The sequence below is a fragment of the Delphinus delphis genome, chromosome 10 (genome assembly GCF_949987515.2).
Source record: "Delphinus delphis chromosome 10, mDelDel1.2, whole genome shotgun sequence".
Classification (NCBI taxonomy): domain Eukaryota; kingdom Metazoa; phylum Chordata; class Mammalia; order Artiodactyla; family Delphinidae; genus Delphinus; species Delphinus delphis.
The window spans coordinates 76,753,767-76,776,610 of record NC_082692.2 but is presented as its reverse complement, the minus strand read 5'-3'; the positions used below and the strand labels follow the sequence as shown (position 1 = coordinate 76,776,610).

Genomic DNA, 22,844 nt, shown 5'->3' with positions numbered 1-22,844 from the left:
ACAGGCCCATAAATAGGCATATTGGCTCTAAGTACAAGGTGCTTTGTAAAAGGAAAGTTAGTCTGTCAATGTTCGATTTCAAGTCTTTCGGCCTCGAATCAGGTAAGCTTTAAACGTTCATCTACTTTTAAGATTAAAAATAAAGATTCAGTAACAGAAACTACTATACATAAAATAGATAAGCACTAACAATTTACTGAATAGCACAGGGAACTATATTCAATGTCTTGCAACAACCTATGATGGAAAATAATCAGAAAATTTAATTGGATCACTTAGCTGTACACCTGAAACGAATACAGTATTCAGGCCTGATACTTGAATTCTATCCCTGAAAACTATGGAGGCCTAAGAAAAAGAGAACCGTTGCCTAGGCTGGAGACTCTGAGAAATACAATGATTATGACGAGCCCCGCCCCCTCCTTTTTCTAATCAGTTCAAATGGCAAATTACAGTTTGCCTGTAATATATACATTTCTATGGGCATTTTCCTGAAAATGCTTAGACAGTACTAGTGAAGTCAGAAATAATCCTGAATAATGTTGAAAACAAAGAAGGTTTTGTTTAATCTTACATTGTTGCATCAGAAATGAGCCAACAGTCCAATAAGACTTATCACCCTTTCAAGTTTCAATATAGCTTATTGCCAAGTACATTTTTATTTTTAAAGCTCAGCATAAGGGGAAACAGATTAGCAACGGGGTTTAGTCTATACAAAAGAAGTCTGTAACTGTCTTGGGTTTTAATGCGTTTTGCCCAAGGAAGTGGAATTAGGGCCCTTTGAACAGATATTAAAGCCATAATGACGAACAAGGCTTCTAAATTTAACCAAATACATAGATTAAGTATAGGCCTGGATGCGATCCTGAGAAAAGTAATCTAAGGCTTAATTTCCGTATCTGAAAAGTGGGAATAATAAAACTACATACCTCAAAGAGCTATTATGATGATAAGATGAACTGGAAATTATCTAATTTGCCTAAAGGCTGCCAAAGGGATTTTAGTAACGGTGGAGGAACGGCAGAAAAACCTTTTGAACACAGACAGTAAACTAGGGAATAACTGATCGTCTTGACAGACTATGACAAAGAAATGCTACTTCTTGATTCAGTAGGAGCTCTGATCGCATGCTTATTTTGCTTACAGATAGGGCAGGGACGCCTAAGCAGCAGTGACTTTTGGGCTATTCACAGAACGATGGTCTTTGTAACGTTACAGTAGTGATAAATAACAAAGCAAACAAAAAATGCAGAGACAGTACCTTTAGAAAAAACTACACACTACTGAATCTGACTTTCGACCCTAGAACTATGAGTGCAGACATGCGTGATTGCAGCATAGCCTCCTTGGGCCTCGGAGAGACACCGAGATGACAGGCCTGGTGGCCCGGTATCGTCGCTGTCCACAGAACACGTATTGACTCACTCAGTCAGTCTCCCCCTCTCCTCCCCATACAAATGAGCTCTTGGGTATAGTGACTGTCCTCTGTTAAGTGAGGATAACAAAACACTGACTCATCCAACAAATGCACGTTTTAACAACCCTAAATGCCTCCAATTTCCATATGCCGAACAGAGTAGACCCCTATTGCCAGCTAATTTGAAAATTTACACTCCAGTTTTTAGCTTAAGATTCTCAACTTTGTTGCCATTCTATCACACAGAAGCAGTCTTGGTATTCCGAAGCTGGAGCAGAAAGCGACAAAGTGAAGTTCCTACTGACTGGGCACACAGTCAAATGCATGTCATCAAGACTAGGGGTTCACTCACATGCTGTTCTTTCTTGATTAAAAAACTCACTACTCTGACACTCACGGAGGCAGATCGTTTTTGTTTTTGTTTTTACTTTGTGCGCTTACAAGTCCTCATAGTAACTTCTGAAGACCCAACTATTTCGAAACTTAAGAATGCAATGAGAGCTCAGCAGAAGTAGTTACACTTATTTTCATAAACGTGCTCACCCTTCTCCTCTAGGGTCTAGCGACCTCAATAGGGAAGGACTAAAGGGAGAAGAAAGAGGTAGTAGCTTAGTCAAGGTCTTAAAAAGCACCATCAAGTCCGAACAAGGAAGGCTTTCCTAATCTCCCTCCCTGTAATAGATCGGGCTTGCCTATGGATTGGGGGAAAATAACGATACATTATTAGTACTTTTGATACCGTTTTCTTTGGGCCAGGAAACATTTCTGTGATGTGGCGGCATTGGACATATACAATAGCAAAATGAGACAGGTGACTCAAGTTCCAATCCTGGCTCCCATGGTTCGTATATGCCCTTGGGCAAGTTACTTCCCTCAGTTTTCTCAGCTACTAAAGGGGATGCTGAGAGCACCTGTGTCATCGAGTTGTAGAAAGGATTAAAGGAGTTAATACAGGTAAAGATACAATCATTCAATGTTAACTACTGTTAACATTTATTGATATAATCAATAAAGGATATAATCAATGTTAACTACTGTTACTGTTCATTTATTTTTCAACAGTGACATATAGCAACTAAGAGGTCGGCTTAAGATCGTGCATTAGTGAGGTTAGAAAAAGGACCTTCTTCAAAACCTTCTGGGCTTCCCTGGTAGCTCAGTGGTTAAGAATCCGCCTGCCAATTCAGGGGACATGGGTTCGAGCCCTGCTCCGGGAAGATCCCACATGCCGCGGAGCAACTAAGCCCGCGCACCTAGAGCCCATGTTTCGCGACGAGGAGCCACCGCCGTGAGAAGCCCGCGCGCAGCAACAAAGACCCAACGCAGCCAAAATAAAGAAATAAAAACCTTCTCCCATGCTGCCATGTACAGTACAACTGAGGGGTGATTGATTGATATATCACCAGCATTAGGGATCAGTGCTGATCCTGTTGGAACTGATAGGGTCAGGAATGGTAAGACTAGGAAAGGCACCTGTGCAGACATAGAAGATGAGAAGTCTGAATTCCCTCCCTAGCATGTACAGACACGGTAGCCCTGTGACAAGGTAATTTATGCTCTGGCCTCCCGGGCTCATTAATATATAGCAGATGTGCTTTACTTACCAAGCTCTGGTTGTCTGGCAGCATGACAATGATCTGTGCGTTATGATCCCAAATCATTCGCCAGAAATCTTTCGTAGTATGTGGCAGAGGATGCTGGGTTATGATAAATTCATTGCTCCTGTAATAGCCCTTCAGTTAGGAGGACGAAAAACCAGTGATTATGAGTGTTTAACTCTGCAGCAGTAAAATATATTCATGAAATAAGACCGGCACTGTTTCGACCTCACGAAAATAATCAAAAGAGGCATTCAGTGCATTGGGCTAATTTTTAGATGTACTTCTCCTAACATGTATATAGACAGTTTTCTCTCCACGTCCGATGCACTTCTAGTTCCCCCTGCTGTTTTTACTTGACAGCAATTTCAACATTTATTCCAAGACTAGATGGGTGAAATTCACGAAAAGATTAATTCCTTACTTAACAAGCGTTTCTGTTAGCTTAAGCAATTTTTGTGTCCTCACCGATTAGGTATCCTTGGTTAGAGGTTTCCAGATAGAGAAATCTCTATAATTTTGATATTACACATCAAGGAATTACTTGAAAGTCACATAGGTGGTATCTGCTGTTTAGCACCTTTCAGTTTAATTGACTTTATTTATAATTAACTGTTGACTCTCACCATGATATAAGAAGCATTAATGTAGTCTGTTCCTTTCATTCCAGGCAACGGTGCAAGGCCCACTCGAGCACGCTCAGCTGTGACATGGAAAAAACGAAAATACCACATTTGCCTCATTACCCCTCACCACCAACAGCACTTTCTGAGAGTTACTTGGTGAGTAATAGAGCTCTTTGGCTCCCCTTTCTTTTTAAGACTTACCTATATTTTTAAACAAGCTAGAGCGTCATCAGCTAAGGAAGAATGTAAAATGAAATTCTGCTGCATGTGCCCAGCAGGACCCAGACGTTCTAGGAATAACACTTGACTGTGGGAGAGGCTTCCCCAGCGGATCACTAAGAGGATACTGTGTGTGGAGTCGACACAGGGTTTCAGGTCACTCTTGACCCTGGTTTCCTATTCCTACACTTATACCAACGTATTATAGTTTGCTCTTTTGCCATCCCCTTACTCCCAATCTTTTTCTTTGGGAAGGGCTTAGAAAATATTGGCCTCTTTCAGTAGACAGAATCTCTTCACTGATCACCCATGCCTGTGTCTACAGTGTACTACACACAGTATCCACTGCTGTGTCCCAAGTTATTTATGCAGCGGTCACCACCTACCAATGGTGCCTTAGTCTCTAATAGCCAGAATAATTTAGTCTCAATAGCCAGAATAATTTAGCAATGTAGTTCCAGCTGTGCGGATTAATCCAGGACTCTCTGTTTGAAGAGAGCATTAATGCCACAGTGATAATGACTTGACTTTTTTTTTTTTTTAAAGGCAAGACATGGTAGAAATAATCTAACTCTTGAATTTCGAGGTGAACTGAAGCGAGCTTTCATGTCACATAGACGCAGCAACTTGCTGGTGCCGACACCCACCCCTCCCGTTTTGATCAAACTGCTTCAGTTGTCCTCAGCATAACTTTTTCCCTTGGTAGTGGCTGCCTCTTTACCTAACACACAAAATCCAAAGAAAAAACGAACACAGGCAAGTCGAACTGATTTTAAGATCTTACAGGGCACGACTGAAGAGTTTCTGTTCTTTTCTTTGTTACACTCTTTCTGAGCACTGAAGCATTCCACGTATTTTGCATTACACTGTGTGACCAGCTGAAAGAAAAGCAACATTTTAGCCTTCATTCAAAGGATTATAATTGTGCCTGTGTTAACTAACTTATTGTGGTAATGGTTTCTCAGTATATAGTTAACTATCAAACCATTATGTTGTAGACCCTAAACTTGGAATTCTTTGACCTACATGCAGCCTGGTCTATCTCAGTCAAGCGGGGAAAGACAACAAAACAAAAACAAAGGTATAATTGATAGCATCTGCTTGATGATCTGGCACAGATACTATAAACATTTTTGTATCCCAAAGGACACTTTTTTGTGTTTCAAGAGTGGTAGCTTTTTCAGTTGTCTTGGTTGTTTGTGTGCTTGTTTTATTTACTACTAGGCCTTAGGTTTCTTTTTTTTTTTTGTCTGTACGGGGGCCTCTCACTGCCGTGGCCTCTCCCGTTGCAGAGCACAGGCTCCGGACGCGCAGGCTCAGCGGCCACGGCTCACGGGCCCAGCCGCTCTGCGGCATGTGGGATCTTCCCGGACCGGGGCACGAACCTGCGTCCCCTGCATGAGCAGGCGGACTCTCAACCACTGCGCCACCAGGGAAGCCCTAGGCCTTAGGTTTCTTGACTACAGGCACTATGTAAGCAGCATTTGTTGAATTAACGTGGGTTTCTCTGTTGATGATGTCACTGATTCCTCACAGCCACATGAAATGCAGGTGGCTCTATACTAGCAAACACGGCTTCGTGGTAATAAGAGCTAATCATGGTAAAGAATTTACTAAGTTCTCAGTAAATGTCTGTTAAACTGAACTGACATTGTTCTAAGGCTGTTATAAATAATTAGCCCAGTAGTTTGGTTATTCTTCCTGTGTATATAGCTTGGTTGAATCATTCTGTCAATCTTTTGGGAGGGGGTGGGGAGGGAGGGGTCCATGCAAACAGAGTATATGGGAACGGTCTCCTTCTCTACATGGAGGTGGATGTAGTTGGTTAATGCCTGTAAAGGAACAAATGACCTGGTTTCCTTTGATGAATTTTTAAAACTGTATAAACAAATGTTGCAGAAACAGAAAAGGCAGAATTTAATTAAGAATTATTGGTACTTAATTTTTTTAAGAATTCATTTTAAACATTCAAAATGAGACACTATGTCCTCACTATTGATTACCTCAAATGGTTCGCAGAGCAGTAAGGATGTTATAAAAGGAGACCTAGAAATTTAAAATTGTTATAACTGAACTTGGTGAAATTGATCTACTTTTCATTTCATATCACTTGTTATCATTTGTTTGACAGTCTCATTTCTTGAGCTGAGACGCGAAGGTTTCAGTGTCTATGGAAGGTTTTACCATGAAAACTAAAACTGCAGAGATTCATCTCATTCTTTCCATCTTGACACAAAACGAGAAATTACATGTAGAACAATGTGCAAAAAAGCCTGGTTTTTTTAAAGTCTAATGAGAGACTACGAAATAGGAAAGCACTTAGTACTTTGAGATGACTGAGCTTTCTGATCTTACTTACTTTAATAGTTCTTATAGTCTCTCTTTGCACTCAATTCTGTATAAACCTTAACTGTCTTTACACCTCATGCCCCCATGCCCCTATCAAAGAAAAAGAATAACCATTTAGGAAAAGTTAACTAAAGTTTCTTTAGTATTCCGTAGTAACTAGATCTTTTCTAGTTTCTAAATTATCTGCTAGGATAGTCATTCAAAGAGCTTTGCTTTTAAGATAATGCCAACAAATAGCCGTTCTCCATCAGGGTAAGACAGTATTTGTTCAGAAAAAAATACAGAGGATAGGGCTTCCCTGGTGGTGCAGTGGTTGAGAGTCCGCCTGCCGATGCAGGGGACACGGGTTCGTGCCCCGGTCCAGGAAGATCCCACATGCCGCGGAGCGGCTAGGCCCGTGAGCCACGGCTGCTGAGCCTGCGCTCCGCAACGGGAGAGGCCACAACAGTGAGGCCCGCGTACCGCAAAAAAAAAAAAATACAGAGGATATTTTTTGGACTGGAACGACTGACAGAGTACCATGTCATTGGGGCCAGGGGCAAATGTTAAAGTCGTAAACTGTGCAGAAGAAAATACAGCACAGCACTGTCTACTTGGATACCCACAATTCATACGTAAGTCGAAACTTGATCTTCCCATGGATTACATCTGAGGAGTACAGATAGCTAGTAATCCATTTTAGTCTAGACATTCATGCAAAAAAGACACGACCCTCCCAACTCAAGGCATTTCTTTACCTCCTTGCTGCTTTGCCGAAGAAACGTATTGAAAGCACTACCTTGAACTGTTTCTCCAGTCGTGTCTTTCCTCCCGCTCCTGGTATGAGGATACTGTTAACGTAACTATGCAGCTGACTGGAAGATACTTCAGTCTCCTTTCCAAGAATGGCTTCCAACAAGGCATCGTGGATGAAAATGTACTGCTCCTAAAAGGCACACGACATGGTAGTCACTGAGGAGAGCTGCGACAGGGCAGCCACCTCTGTCCCCTGCGTGAAATCGACCTTAGATGAACTCTTCCCCTAGCAGGGACCTCCCGATGCATTTACAGCCAGGGGGGTCGGCTCCAGTCCATCCTTCCTTATCTGTCAGAAGTTATTTTAGGGTAGGGCCTGTGCTGCGTTTAGTTCTGTATTCCATACCACGCCCCAAACAAAGCAGTGGGAAGACGTGTGTTCAGTGAAGGGCTTCAGAACCATTGCCTCGTATATATCTCTCAGGCTAAACAACAAGGTTTAAGCGCCCCCAGCATGGAATACACAGCACTAGAGAAAACTCTATCTGCTTCATTTAAGAGCCACACAGAAATGGATGCCTGTGAGCCAAAGAACGGTATCCCGGTTAGGACATCTTCCAACACAAACCTGTAAATTCCTTCCAGGCCCAAGAGAATGCGTATGTCTCACTCTCAGTCATTCAACTTTCAGTTCAAGCGTGTGCATGAGAACACCAGCACCCCTCCTCACCTCAGTCTGGACGAGGTAGTTGCGCTGTGTCCTGATATGCTTCAGGAATCCCAGGACATTGACTGTGCTTTTGTCTTTTATCTGTTGCAGCATGCTGTCGATCACAATGTAGGTGCCCGTCCTGCCCACGCCAGCACTGGAAGAGAGGCAGACACTCAACTAGTACACCTGCTGCTCTACCAGGTCATGAACCATGGATTACAAAAATTATCATCTGAGTCTCCAACGCGCTGAGAAATAACCTAGGTCAACTATACTAGGTTCTCTCAACAAGAGGGTTACGCTGACATACATACGGATAGCATTCAGAAACTTCAATAGGATCTTCCTCCCTCGTGAGTCTTGAGGGGGAGGGAAGACTGCCCTTCTACCATACATAAAAATATAAAATATGTATAAATATAAATAAATAAAAATATAGTTACAGATTTGCTTTCTCAGCCTTGCTTGCAGCTCAAGCAAAGGGTTTAACTCTGTGATGCCAGGGGCCGCAAGGTGTCTCTCCTGGCAGTAGCCATCTCCGCACCAGAAGCACCCCTGCCGAGGCATCGCCTGGTTCTCCCGCTCCCCCAGGGATTCTGGGAGAACGCACTGTCCTTTCGAGAAACCCCCTCTGTGCACAACTCCCGCCCAGGGTGCTCAGTACTGGCAAGTTCCTATTTATAAGGGCTACTTTCCTTTAGTAATCCAGGGGTAGGAGAAGAAGAGCCCCTCTGGAAAAGCTGGCCTCTTTTATTCCCGTTTCCTGATTGTTTGTTATTTAAACAAAACAACACAACCCAGCCCAGGGAGACCCGAGTTCTGCCGTATTGAACCACAGGCTTCTTTTGGCAGAAACCTACCGCCTCAGGTTCCCCATCTCACACAGTTTTTTGTTGATGATACCCAAGTGCTTTGATTGACAGACCTTCACCTCTATTTTAGTGATTCTAAATGGGTGAGCAAAAATGTAGAGTCCTTATGGGACTTTAAACAGAGTCCTTATGGGACTTTTCCGACGTCTGCAAAGGACCTGCTCTGTGGAAGCATGTTATGAGAACAGCCCCAAAGAAACGCTGAGAAAAGGCCGGGCAGCTATGTAACATACATCACAGAATAAGCAACATCTCTTTGAATACCAAAGTGAAAAAGCCCAGCAATCCAAATGAAACACAATAAAAGCATTTTTGAAACAATCAGCTAAGGTTGTTTAAGGTAGTTAGTTAAGATGGGAAAACAGGCTTTATCTGTGCTTTAAAAAAGGTATTTTATATAGCACGTATAAACTGAAAGCCTTTCACACATAAACTAACTATTATCATTTGGAGGAACCCTACAGAAAAGCCATGTTCAAAAACTCAAAATCTCTAGTGCGGAAAGTTCTAAATTTGTGTGTAAGGTTTCTATATATTAGGAGCTGCCAACAATTTCCCTATAAAAACACTGGGGATTTTTTATCAGTAATAAGAAGGCGTTATAAAAACTGGAGACTCATCCTCTAAGAGCATATTTTGTTGTAACCTCAGAAGCAGCAGATGGTTTCTTAATGTGAGGGGACTACAGTGACCTTCCATAACCCTAACAGGTCTCATTGGTCCCAGTTTTCAGAGTTAAGACTCCGTTTCTAAATCAAACAAAGCCGCAAGCAGCAGGGCCACAGTGGTCCAAGTTCACACAGCCCACACCCGCTGCTCTGCCCAATTCAAATGCTGAATCCCAGGCAGAAGAAAGGGGACGCCGTTGGCCTCACCTGCAGTGCACCAACACAGGGCCCATTTCTGGAGTCCGGGCTGCTGAGGACCTCCTCACGAAGGTCAGGACCGGGAGGGCGTACTCGGGAACTCCCATGTCGGGCCACTGCGTGTAGTGGTACTGGATCACTACCCGTTCATTCTGACGCCCCTTGGGATTTCCCTTCTGACCCTGAGAGAGGGTGAGAAAAGATGGCTTTAAGCTGAGAGTGGGCATTCTGGTAAAAATCACGTAAGGGGGCTTCCCTGGTGGCGCAGTGGTTGAGAGCCCGCCTGCCGATGCAGGGGACGCGGGTTCGTGCCCTGGTCCGGGAAGATCCCATGTGCCGCAGAGCGGCTGGGCCCGTGAGCCATGGCAGCTGAGCCTGCGTGTCCGGAGCCTGTGCTCCGCAACGGGAGAGGCCACAGCAGTGAGAGGCCCGTGTACCAAAAAAAAAAAAAAAAAAAAATCACCTAAGGATGTCAGCAAACCTGACCTCTGTTCCCATTCGCCTTAACTGCTGTTCCTGGGGTTGGTTATTTCCTCTGTGTGGCCCTCTCATGCCCAAAATGGAGACATGACCTGGGTGCATAGAAGGATCAGACATCTCTTGGAAGAGAAAATGGGTTAAGACTGTACCAAGAATGAATGTTTAGTATCGGTTTTCTGGATCTGGACCGATCCAAGCACTTTGTAATTTGCCTACAAGGCCTCCACTTCCTGGCAGCATTTGAGATGCCCCAACTCATCTGACTGTGGGCCGGGACTCACATTCTTTCTCCACTGTCCGGACTGGACCTTTAGGAGCCAGAGTGCTCGTGCCGTACACTCTCCAGGAGGTGTGGGGAGGATCCTAAGTGACAAGTGGTTCGAAATCTCTAGAGTCAAAGGCAACAATCAATTTATCTGTCACTTTCATAAAGGAACACTACTCTGAAGAATTCATTTAAGTGGCTGCACTTTTTACACTTGAACCACTTTGGATGAAAAATTTCCCCAAATAGATCACTTGCTGTGATTTTTTTTTTTTAAATTACCAATACCTCTAAAATAAAAAAATTTTTTTTTGATGATTCAGGGTCATTAATCCATTGACACTGAACCTTGTAGGGTGTCTGGCCCTGTGCTACAAGGCCTTTGGATGTCTTTGATTTCTTAATTCTTCTGTTACCCCTCATTTTCCTATTTCTTCCGCATTTGCAGTTACGATGGTCAGTGTGCAAAACACCTAACGTTCCTATTAGACTTGCTCCTCTGGCTTAAGCTGTTTCTAAAATAAGAGTAAGTGGGTCGTGTTTAAATAACCTGAGGTGCTTCCGTGAGTAATGGACACTGTACTTAATGAGTTACTGGTTAGCTTGAGCCAGTTAACAGCTCTATTACAGAGAACACAGATAAAAACAGTGCAGCTGATTTTTATATACTTCTGCTATTCTTGGAAACAAACTATACACAGAAAGGACTGTTAACCTTGGATCACAAATGGGCTTCAGAGCCACTGACAGTGCGTATAAAAATCTCGGTAAATGTGAATTCTTCTGGGGCAAGAGGGACGCAGTTTTATCACATTCTCCAAGATGTCCAAGACTAAAAAAATAAATTAGGAACCACTGCTACAAACAACTCCCATACCTAAACCTCTGTAGAGTACTACTTCACATTTTCCTAATGAGCACCTGTCTTGAGTTCATAATACTGCTACAGCGATCTATGAGTCTCGATGGGACAGTGGATTTTCAACAAGAGAAACTGAGATAACTTGAAAGCACCATTTCCACAAGGTGTAATTCTCACGATGGTAACAGTTCTGCTACAGAGAAGGGTTTTACTGTTAAGTCACATTAGGAAACACGACCAAGTTGTATCAGTTTCTTAACTCTAGCACTCTCGGTACTTGTGTTCCTTGTAAATTTCTAAGGGGGAATACGTACTACGTGGCATTCATTTTCCATACTTACTGAAGCACAGAATTTGATTTCTGCAAGCACCTTGCAGGGCTAGTATCCCTTGGGACACACTTTGGGAAACAATGCTTTAAAGCTGTCAGAAAATTGGAATTAAAAAGCTGCATCACCAAACAAACAGATGCTGCCGTATTTGCTGGTTACCAAAACCTCAGAGGACCTTTTTCTTTCCCCCCAAATGAAGCCTCTTTCATGAAGAGATTAAAGAACTCAATCAGGCCAGTTAAATTCTATTATGTGCTTTGCCAGTATCTTTCACACCATACACTGATGTCAATCAAAAGAGTTGTGAAAAAAATGTTTCAAAAATACTTTTTTAAAAACCAAGTTGGTTACGAGAGTTGGCCTTAGTCGCACAGTAATTTTCATACTAGTTTAAAAAGAGATGCCCTGGCAGCCCACCCAACTCCTTCAGTACCTTTTTCACTTTTGTATTTCGGACTGAAAAACGACGAACAGTATAGCAGGCGTGTACTTTTGTGCTCTTCAGTGTGACAATAATGTTTCCATACTCCTCACTGTTCTCTGTGGGCCAATACTGATCACATTTTCGCTGCAGAAAAGAAAAAAGCTGTAAATTATAACTGCAATTGATGTCACAATTCCAATGTTGATAATGTGGTTTCAAATGATGGTGTGGAGACACAGGCCATATCACCACGTGGTTGACTAAAAAAGGAATGCATGGGCTGAAGGCCTTGCAGGCAGATGTGACCTCTGAAGAGGTTAATCTTGGGACACGTTTGGGCAAGATCACTTGAGAAATGGGCCTAGTGTTCGCGATCATCCTTCAACACACGATGTACTTTAAAAGAAGGTCTAAGAAAAATCCTGTATATTTGACCTCTACGAAATGTGGGTAGGATATGTTATCAAGGGAGTTTAAGTGTCATTTTGGGAGGCTGGCCTGCATTCACAGTTAACACAAAGTCTCTTGTAACTGTGAGAGCCTTCGTGTTAAAGACTGGGTCACCAAAGGCAAAACAGGGATTCCACCGTCAAAGTGAAGCAGTAGTGACTCTGAGTAACCAACCAGAGCCTGGATCCTTATTCCAGCTTAAATTCACGTCTAATGTCAGCTCATAACCCAATGAAGTTAACATATGAATCATCATCTTAAAAAAAGGTTCTCTTAGTGATGGTCAAGGTGTTTAAGCAGTCTTTACTCCCCCAGTGTGAACTATTAGTAGTTCCTTGACTAAACTGTTTCTTCCAACGTCCCTGCTTTTGTTCTTTCTCTCCCAGATACTTGGAACGTCCTTCCTTCTCTTTTCGAGCCTGTGTAACTCTTCCTCCTCCTCTTTCACTGTTCAAATCTCACCTCAAATATTAACTCTTTAAAAAAATCTCCGTACTAGAGGATGCATTCCTGTGTTTTGCAGCACCCCCCCGCCCCCAATTAATACCCTATTCACCTCAATCATCATGTTTAATCCACTCTGGTAAGTGCCTAGCTCACTTTCCTGGCAGGGAGGCCACTTCTCACTTCTCTAACTCTTTCGGCCTTGCCAAGTTTCTACCCTACAGCGGTACTCCACAAATATCTTTTTGAATGAAGGTACACGATTAAGCCAACAAGCTCTTACTCTTCCTTTTTCCACAAGGTTCGTAATCATGACAATGATTCCAGTGTTTTGTTCCCAAATCATCCTCCAGAAATCTTCAAACGTAGACTTTAACGGTCCCTGGGTGGCGATGTAGGCTTTCGCTTTGTTGTAACCCTTCAAAGATGACACAGCACAAAGTAAGATGAAAGCAGTATCACAGACCAGTTAATAATTCAAGTGCCTTCCGTATTGAGTAGGCTGTGCTTCTCATGTGAGCTCTGTGCGGTATGAAAACACATTCAACAGTCTCTGCAGCACCCTTCATTTATCAGAAACAGGTTTATAAAAACATTTCTGACTTACATCGACATAGTTTGCATTAATGTAGTCGCTGTGCTTAGAGTCTTTTCCTGGTAAAGGTCTTAACTTCACCCTACTGTGATCATCTACAGAGGATAAGAAAAAAAAGCAAAAACAAAATGTATTAATTCGAAAACTAGCAGCATTCTAAAGCACAAAACAAGGCAAAGAGGCAACATGGCATCTCCCAGAGTGGCCTGAGAAACCTTCTGGCAGAAGAACAACTAAAAATTCAAAGCTACAGCATTCAAACCCATCTCCAAACCACAGGGACACTCCTACCTCATGCTCTGACCTGTGAGTGCTAATATGCAAGAAATACAAATTGTGGTCCTTATTAGTTCATGTAAAACAATTCAAGTTGCAACCCTCCCAGATTTCCTCATCCTATATATATATATATATTTTTTTTTCTTTTTGCAGTACGCGGGCCTCTCACTGTTGTGGCCTCTCCCGTTGCAGAGCACAGGCTCCGGACGCACAGGCTCAGCAGCCATGGCTCACGGGCCCAGCCGCTCCGCGGCACGTGGGATCTTCCCGGACCGGGTCATGAACTCCCATCCCCTGCATCGGCAGGCAGACTCTCAACCACTGCGCCACCAGGGAAGCCCCCCTCATCCTATATTTTAAAACCAGTTTCCAAGGCCTTTGCTTACTCATGCCCCACCCCCTCCCCACTGATACAAATATAAAAAGGTGATTTTATTAGATCAAGTCCAGAACATCTATTTTCCGGAGGTGCCATTGCTAAACTCAGCTGGACTCCCCATCACCCCAGCAGACCCCGAATAATTGAGGGAGCCAGAGCTTGCTTCTAAGAGTAATCGCTTCACCGGAATCTGAAGTCCATGATCAGACTTAAGATCCACTTAACCTTCCCCTACGAACAAAAGGTGAGTGGTGATATGTGCCTCTGGTTGCCCAACAGAATGAGCTTGTATTTATAGGATAACAAACAAAAGAAAGCTGAGGTCATACTTTTATTTTTCCCTAGCTAGAAAGAGAATGGGCAAAAGCCCGATTTCCATTTCTATTTATAATCATGATCGTAAAAGGCTAGCTCGAAAAGAAGTCCAATGAGTGGATTAGCCTAGACATTGCTGACCCCAGACTATATCAAGCACTTTTGGAAAGCCCTCCACATTCTTGGAACTGTGAATTGCTTTTGTTGTGCTGACAAACTCTCAGACTGCAGTGAATCTGAACAGGGGCTGCCTGATATAAATGGGCCCCAACTGAAAATACTCTCCTAGGGCATCTGGATCCTATGCCTTAGGAGCATTATATTGTTACTTCTCAGACTGACAAAGAGGAACACGTGTTCCTCAAGTTGCACAATTCATATTTCATCAAAAAGGTAACAGACTAGCTAAAAAGATCAATACTGGAGGTGGCATCCACGTGTGCCTTGAAAGCTGTGATGGCTCCGTGAGAGAACGCTCTTCCTGTATTGTGTTCCAGGCACATTCATGGACTGATTTCACTTGTTCCATAACATTTCCATGCTACTCTTTGCTATATAAAGGCGTTAATATAGGGGTAGACCAAGGTGCCGGGTGATGTGCCCAGAGTCTGACCAAGTGACCAAGAGAGCACCAAAACCCAGCTCTCCGAACTTACGGAAATAAAACCACATCTAATCTGAATTTGTGAAAGTAAAACCTCAAATGAACTTGTGAAAGTACAAACATGTCTACGAAGACCTGGTGGTTTTGTGACAAAACACGATAACCCTTGGGCACATCACACAGAAGTTGCCTTGATTTCCTCCCTCTTCTCTGCCACATAGTTTTAGCTAAGGCAGTGAGCTCACTAGAAGTAGAGGTTGCTATGGTGGACAGTGATGTGTGTGGACATATGCAAGGCATATACACGTGTATATCTCTGACTGACATATGCTTAGAAATGAGGTCTATAAATGGACAAGTCCTCACAGTCTCAGGGAGGTGAGCCTTGACTGGCTTGGCCGACAAATACTGCCAGAGTCAATCTATCCAAAGACTGGCAAGAAAAGAAAAGTTTTACTCTTCTTTCTTGTTCTCTTCTTTTTCTTCTCCTCATTCTCTCAGGTAACTGAAACAAATACTCTCATTCAAAAATGACTCTTGGTTCTTTTAAAACGTTTTCTAGAAGACGTAAAACTACAATCACAGATGACATGATCCTGTATATAGAGACCCTAAGGTCATATATGACAACTCCACAGCTAACATCATACTCAATGGTGAAAAGCTGAAAGCTTTTCCTCTGAGACTGGGAACAAGATAAGGATGTCCACTCTTGCCATTTTTATTTATCATGGTATTAGAAGTCCTAGCCAGTGCAGTTAGGCAAGAAAGAGAAATAAAAAGCATCCAAATTAGACAGGAAGAAGTAAAACTGGCACTATTTGCAGATGACCTGACATTACATATAGAAAATGCTAAAGACTTCATCAAAAAACTGTTGGAATAAATGAATTCAGTAAAGTTGCAGGATACTAAATCAATACACAAAAATCGATTGAATTTCTATACAGTAATAATGAACTGTCAGAAAGAGAAATTGAGAAAACAATCCCATTTACAATTGCATCAGAAAGAACAAAACACCTAGGAATAAACTTAACCAAGGAGGTGAAAGACCTGTGTATTGAAAACTCTAAGACATTAATAAAAGAAACTGAAGAAGACACAAATAAATGGAAAGATAGTCCATGCTCATGGATTGGAAGAATTAATATTGTTAACATGTCCATACTACTACCCAAAGCAATCTACAGATTCAATGCCATACCTATCAAAATTCCAATGGCATTTTTTCACGTAAATAGAACAAACAATCCTAAAATGTGTGTGGAACCATAAAAGACCTCAAATAGCCAAAGCCACCTTGAGAAAGAAGGACAAAGCTGGAGGCATCACACCCCCTGACTTCAAATTGTATTACAGAGCTATAATAATTAAAACAGTATGGTACTGGCAATAAAAACAGACACACAGATCAATGGAACAGAGTAGAGAGCCCATAAATAAACCCACACATATATGGTCCACTGGTTTATGACAAAAGGGCCAGGAATATACAATGGGGAAAGGACACTCTCTTCAATAAACAGTGTTGGGAAAAGTGGACAGCCACATGCAAAAGAATGAAACTGGACCACTACAGTCCACCATACATAAAAATTAACTCGACATGGATTAAAGCCTTGAATTTAAGACCTGAAATCATAAAACTCCTAGGAAAAAACAACAGAGAAAAAAAGCTCCTTGACATAAGTCTTGGCAGTGATTTTTTTCAATCTGACACCAAAACCAAAAGCAACAAAAGCAAAAATAAACAAGTGGAACTACATCAAACTAAACAGTTTCTGCACAGCAAAGGAAACCATCAACAAAATGAAAAGGCAGCTTACCGAGGGGGAGAAAATATTTGCAAATCATGTATCTGATGAGGGGTTGACATCCAAAATATATAAATAACTCACACAAATCAATAGCTAGCAAAACGAGCAATCAGTTAAAATATGGGCAGAGGACCTAAATATCCATGTTTCCAAAGAAAACATATAGGTGGCCAATGGGTACATGAAAAGTTGCTCAACATCACTAATCTTCAGGGAGATGCATAGCAAAACCATGATGAGATATCACCTCACACCTGTTAGAGTGGCTATTAACAAAAATATAGAAAATAACAAGGGTCACAACTGTTAGAACTAATGAGTTCAGTCAAGGTGGTTAGATACAAGATCAACATAACATACAAAAATCAATTATATTTCCATATGCTAGCAGTGAACAATCTGAAAATATCAAGTAAACAATTCCATCCAAAAGAATAAAATACTTAGAAATAAATTTAACAAAAGCACAACACTTGTAAAATGCAGATTGCTGAAAGGAATAAAAGATGATCTATGTAAATGGAAAGACATCCCATCTTCATAAATTGGCAGACCTAATTTTGTTAAGATGGCAATGCTCCCCCATATTCATCTATAGATTCAAAATAATCCATATTAAAATCCCAGCTACATTTTTTGCAGTAATAGGTTGATCCTGAAATTTATATGAAAGCACAAGGGATCCAGAATAGCCTCAACAACCTTGAAAAAGAAGAGCAAAGTTGGAGGACTCACAGTTTCCAATTTCAAAACTTATCACAAAGTCAGTAATCAAGACAAGTGCGGCAATGACATAAGGATAGACATACAGATTAATGAAAAAGAAAGGAAAGTCTGGAAATAAACCCTCACACTTATGGTCAGTTGATTTTTGGTGGGGTGCTAAGACAACTCAATGGGGGAAAGAAGAGTCTTTTCAACAAATGGTGCTGGGACAACTGGATATCAACATGTAGAAGAATGAACCTGGACCCCTACCTCACACCATATACATAAATTAACTCAAATGGATCAAAGACGTAAATGTAAGAGCTAAGACCAGAAAACTGTGATGACAGGTGTAAATATTCATGATCTTGGATTAGGCACTGGCTCTTCGGATGTGAGAACAAGACCACAGGCAACCAAAGAAAAATACACTGAATTTCACCAAAATTTTAAAAATCTGTACTTCAAAGGACATCATCAAGAAAGTGAAAAGACAATGCACAGAATAGAAGAAAATACTTGCAAACTATATATCTGATAAGGGATTTGTATCTAGAATCTATAAAGAACTCAACAACAGAAAGACAAGTAATCCAATTAAAAACTGGGCAAAGGATCTTAACAGACATTTCTCCAAAGAAGATATACAGGTGGCCAATAAATACATGAATAGATGTTCATCATCTATCAATCATTAGGGAAATGCAAATCAAAACTACTGTGAGATATGACTTCACACTCATTAGGATGGCTATTATCAAAAAAACATAGTAACAAGTGTTGGCAAGGATGTGGAAACGTTGGAACCTGCATATATTGCTGCTGGGAATGTAAAATGGTGTAGCCACTTCGGTAAACAGTTGGGAAGTTCTTCAAAATGTTACACATAAAGTTACCATATGACCTGGCTATTCAATTGCTAAGTATATACCCAAGAGAGTTGAAAATATATGTCCGTACAAAACCTTGTACACAAATGTTCATAGCAGCCTTCTTCATAATAGTCAAAAAGTAGAAACAGCTCAAATGTCCAACAAATGAGAAATTAATACGTGGTATATCCATAGCACAGAGTATTATTATTCGGCCATAAAAAGGAATGAAGTAGTGATAAAGGAATGAAGTAGTGATATAAGCCACACCATGGGTATACCTTAAAAACATCATGCCAAGTAGAAGTGACACAAAAGGCCATGTATTGTATGATTCCATTTATATGCAATACCCAAAATAGGCAAACACACAGAGAAAGAAAGTAGGTACGTGGTTTCTAGGGACTTTGGGAGAGGGAGGAATTGGGAGTGACTGCTCACGGGTAAGGAAGTTTCTTGTTGGGGTCCTGAAAATGTTCTAAAATTAGATGGTGGTGATGGTTGTACAACTCTGTGTTGATAATAAAAAACACTGGAAGTCACTTAAAATTTAACTTCAAATTAACGTGAAAATGGGTGAATTTTATATGGCATGTGAATTATATCTCACTAAAATATTGTTTAAAAAAACTATCTATAGTAGCGTGCAGATTTAAGTGTCTGATTTAAATGCGCTATTACATAAAATGGCAAGTACTGTGTTCTTTACCATAGTGTTATGTTAACCATAAACATCTGTGCCCCTGCCCTTAATACAGAAGTGTATACCTTCAGCCAGTGACCCAAGCCACGGTGTCTACAAAAAGTGGCCTTCTAGCCACAGAAACAGCCTGTCCTCTTAGGGTATTCTTTGAGGCTCTGTAAGAAGAACACTTATTTGTTTGCGTCCTGAACTTCCAGGGTATTCTTGACCCTGGAAATGTTTTGGACAGGACTAAGCACGTGGGCCACAAGGACTGGTATAAACTAACTACCTAATCTTAGAGAGACTGCTTGGAAATTCAACTTCCTTGATTCAGTTCCCAGTATTTCCATTTGTGTTAAAAGACTTGGCTCTCATTGGTTAAGAACAATGTCAAGAGAGCGACATGACATTACAGTTTGGTTCCCAGCATCGGATATGAAATCACTTCATGTAAAAACAGTAAAGCTCAGAACATTTCCTTCGATCACCTGATTATTAAGCAGAGATCTGACAGCTTCGTGAAAGACTCAGCGGGCAGAGTGTCCCCACTTCTTCTTCCACACTGTTGAAGATGGGCTAATGAGAGGTTAACTTGCAAGTGTAATTTTCTCTTGGCATCCTGATTCTGATTGCTTGCCTTTCAGCTTCTACCCAGCAGGAAGATTTCATTTCCCCGCAGTTGAAGATAGTTTAAAGTTTATTACTCACATGCTAAAATGTTGATGTATCTGTTTTTGTGCTTGTTATCTGGATGATTAGAATGTTCTGCAGTGATGTTCATATCGGCTGTACAGCGCTGGACCTCTAGAGAAGAAAACAAACATCGAGATTTCCAAGATTTTTAGACACGCTTTAGACGTTTGACAACAAGGTCGTAGAAAGAAAGGAACTATTTACATCCAAAAGCACAGAGTATACACTTCCCAGCCACGGGCCACCGTTACCTCCCCAAACTCAACTTCAGAAATGATTACAGACATACTAATAACAAACGTATGGAAGATGTGAACAAAATAAAAGGATTTCATTCTTTACTAATTCATCAATCAGCTACTTTATTCCAGATTTTGACCTAGGCATGGGGATTACAAAATAGTTATCTCCTTTTGAATATGTCACAGTCAGATGACTGAGAACAACATGTAACAGGATGATGACAGTCAAATGTGATTAGTAGAAAAGAGGCCTTAAGAAACTGACGGGAACACAGAGGAAGGCTTTAGACAGGAGGAGATGATTCCCCCCGGGCCTTAAAGGATGAACAGGACTATTTCAGGCAGAAGAATAATCTCCACCATGGTTTGCAATATGCTTATATTATAGTCCTTACAGCCTCGTTTTATAACTAACAGACCACAGACTGACTGTACTCAGCCCTGAAACGACACTAATAGAACTTAAACAGTTGTCATATCTGGCTCAAATATATATGGCTCTGATGCCTTATTTGTTAACTCTGAATTTATTTACATTATCCTTCTTTAGAAAAACAGCAGTGGGAGAAGCAACTCTCCTCTCCCGTCACCTTTGCCATGGATAGAAACATCATCCATTAGCCTAATACAAGATTGCTAAAAAGCCACATTTTTCTACACTGTGTGCTTCAAACCCCAGACTGCACTGGCGCGAACTAATAAGGGAAGTCATTAGCAGCGCACAGCTGCGGCAAAGAGCAGGGGCAAAGTGACACAAGATGATCAGGAGAAATGTTTTACACGTAACAGATGTAACAGAGTTTACGAGCGTGCAGACTTTTCTTCACAAAGGAGTTGCATAGCAATTATGGATGATTTCCACAGCATTTACATCACGCATAATGAAACAAGGAACTGGCTGTCTTTCATATTTGCAAAGTACTTAGGAGGAACTCACTGTGATCAAAGAACTTAACCAAGGTATAAAAACAATGGGTCACTAACTATTCAAAGAAACCATATTCATGTACACCCGATTCCTGGAGGATATATATTGTTTTTCATAATTGCAGGCATTCCCAGTGGAAGGAAGGGAGGGAGGGAAGGAGGGAGGGAGGGAGGAAGGGAGGGAGGGAGGGAGGGAGGGAAGGAAGGAAGGAAGGAAGGAAGAAGGAAGCAAAGAAAAAAAAGACCCACAGGCATTAATTCAACACACCTCTCTGGGAAAAGTGTGCGTTTCATGACAATCCTTTATCTTTTCTTACTTTTACTAAATGTGATAAACTCTGATACTTGCTATTCTATCTAAAATGGTTTATAACCTACAGTTTGGCAAATGCTGGTTTAAAGGGCCTTAAGGCTGCCTTTGGCTCTTTTCTCTAAAACAGATAATAAAACGTGAGCGCAATGGAACGAGTCTGACATCTTAACATCTCCAAGAACAGAAGCAACGCTAGCCCTACTCAGAATATTTGCCTTTTAGAACTGCCTCGAAAGCCTGACATGTGCTCTTCTGAAGAGTTTCAGGGCCCGAAAACCTTTGAAAATGGATTTGTATTCTGGAAGACATTAATTCAATCTGTACACAAATCCGTGAAATAAGCTGACGTACTTTGGTTCCTGGGTTTTGAAGGTCATACCTTTGGCATGTACCTCTTCAGGGCTGAGCTGCTCAGATATCTTGTGCTGAGCTTTCAGCTCTTAGTACCTTAGTTTGAGATTCGCTTTGTTTATCGATATTTTTTTTCCCATTGTGTGGCTCTGACCACACACTAGGGACTGAGGTGGGGCCTCTATTATAGTCTAATGCAATTGACCAAGCCTGCGTGGGAGCAGCTGTCCGTACTGTTTAAAGCAGCCATTCAATATGGCCAATCAAACTCTGTGTTATCTAAAACTCTTGGTCTGATCCGTTGCCTCCGTTTCACTTTTCCAATTATGTGAATGACAGAAAACAAAGGAGACTCATAAATAATGTTAAATCTGATTTTATGAGAACCCAAGGGGTTTGCCTATGGCCTTCTGATTTTGTCTTGTGGATAATAATGTCATCTGTAATTCCTTGCAGTACTACTGCCTGACTCATTTAGATGCTGATAATATCACCTGATCCTGGAGTGTCTTTTCTCCATCAGAACTGGCATTTCAAAGTTAATGTGACTTTAATTGGTGTTAAAACCTTTTGAAGTGACACTGGCCGATAGAGTGTGTATAGTAAAGTTACCTGGTCAGCACCCTGATAAAAAGTTTAAGGTTTAAGCCTGTTTGTACTTTACTGTCTCTATAACAGAGCTGGTATTCTCGAAATGAATATTCTGCGAAGGAACAGGCACACGATCACAGAAAAGAGCCAACTGAGAACAAGAGGTTTAAAATAAAGTATAACTTAAAAAAACAAACTAACAAAACCACTAAAAGCTGACAGACACAGAATTCTTGGGAGATGATACAGACTACATCACCTCCTGCCTGGAGTTGTGGATGTGAAAGGCTGTCCAAAGGGCACATGGTGACCTACTGTCCTCCCATTCGGTAGCTCACATGGAAAAAAAATAAGCCCACCAGAACAGATCTAGAAATCTTTCAGATTACTCAGCTTCACAGTGAAGCAAGCTGAGAAGGAAATGTTTTGGACCTGGTGACCAAGTGTTAGACCGAGTGTGTGTAACATTCTTAGTGTCTGAGTTCAGGCAGCCCACAGCTGTGTTCAGGGGACTGTTGTACACAAGGTTAAGTCATGACCACAGCTCAGGGCTTTGTTCAGTGTCGGACTCAGAGCTGGTCCTCGCCAGGTACTGGCCACACTCATCTTCCCACCTCTACTCTCCTCCGCTCAGGCTACAAACTGCCGCCCTGATTTTCTTCAAATGCTGCTTTGACTTTGCTGTTCTCTCACGCAGACACCTCTAGAGAGACGCCAGATTCCTTAGCCAGGCTTTCAAGGTCCCATCCTATTTTCCACCTACTCCCTTCCCAATGCCACACAGTTTTAACTCTATGCCCCCTGAACAGACCGTATGAC

At 41.6% G+C, this 22,844-nt stretch overlaps 1 protein-coding gene across 3 annotated transcripts in view; it reads right to left on the bottom strand.

Annotated features, from left to right (window-relative positions):
• Positions 1-22,844, bottom strand: part of PTPRG (protein tyrosine phosphatase receptor type G) — a 725,910-nt gene that overhangs the window by 19,974 nt on the left and 683,092 nt on the right. For all 3 annotated transcript variants that reach the window (XM_060022819.1, XM_060022820.1, XM_060022821.1), the window contains 10 exons: positions 19,617-19,713; positions 13,259-13,341; positions 12,935-13,069; positions 11,767-11,901; positions 9,404-9,576; positions 7,675-7,810; positions 6,988-7,134; positions 4,645-4,738; positions 3,642-3,718; positions 3,022-3,150 (listed from right to left, as the gene is read on the bottom strand). In XM_060022819.1, coding sequence (XP_059878802.1) covers positions 3,022-3,150; positions 3,642-3,718; positions 4,645-4,738; positions 6,988-7,134; positions 7,675-7,810; positions 9,404-9,576; positions 11,767-11,901; positions 12,935-13,069; positions 13,259-13,341; positions 19,617-19,713 — 1,206 coding nt within the window. The remainder of the gene's footprint in view (positions 1-3,021; positions 3,151-3,641; positions 3,719-4,644; positions 4,739-6,987; positions 7,135-7,674; positions 7,811-9,403; positions 9,577-11,766; positions 11,902-12,934; positions 13,070-13,258; positions 13,342-19,616; positions 19,714-22,844) is intronic.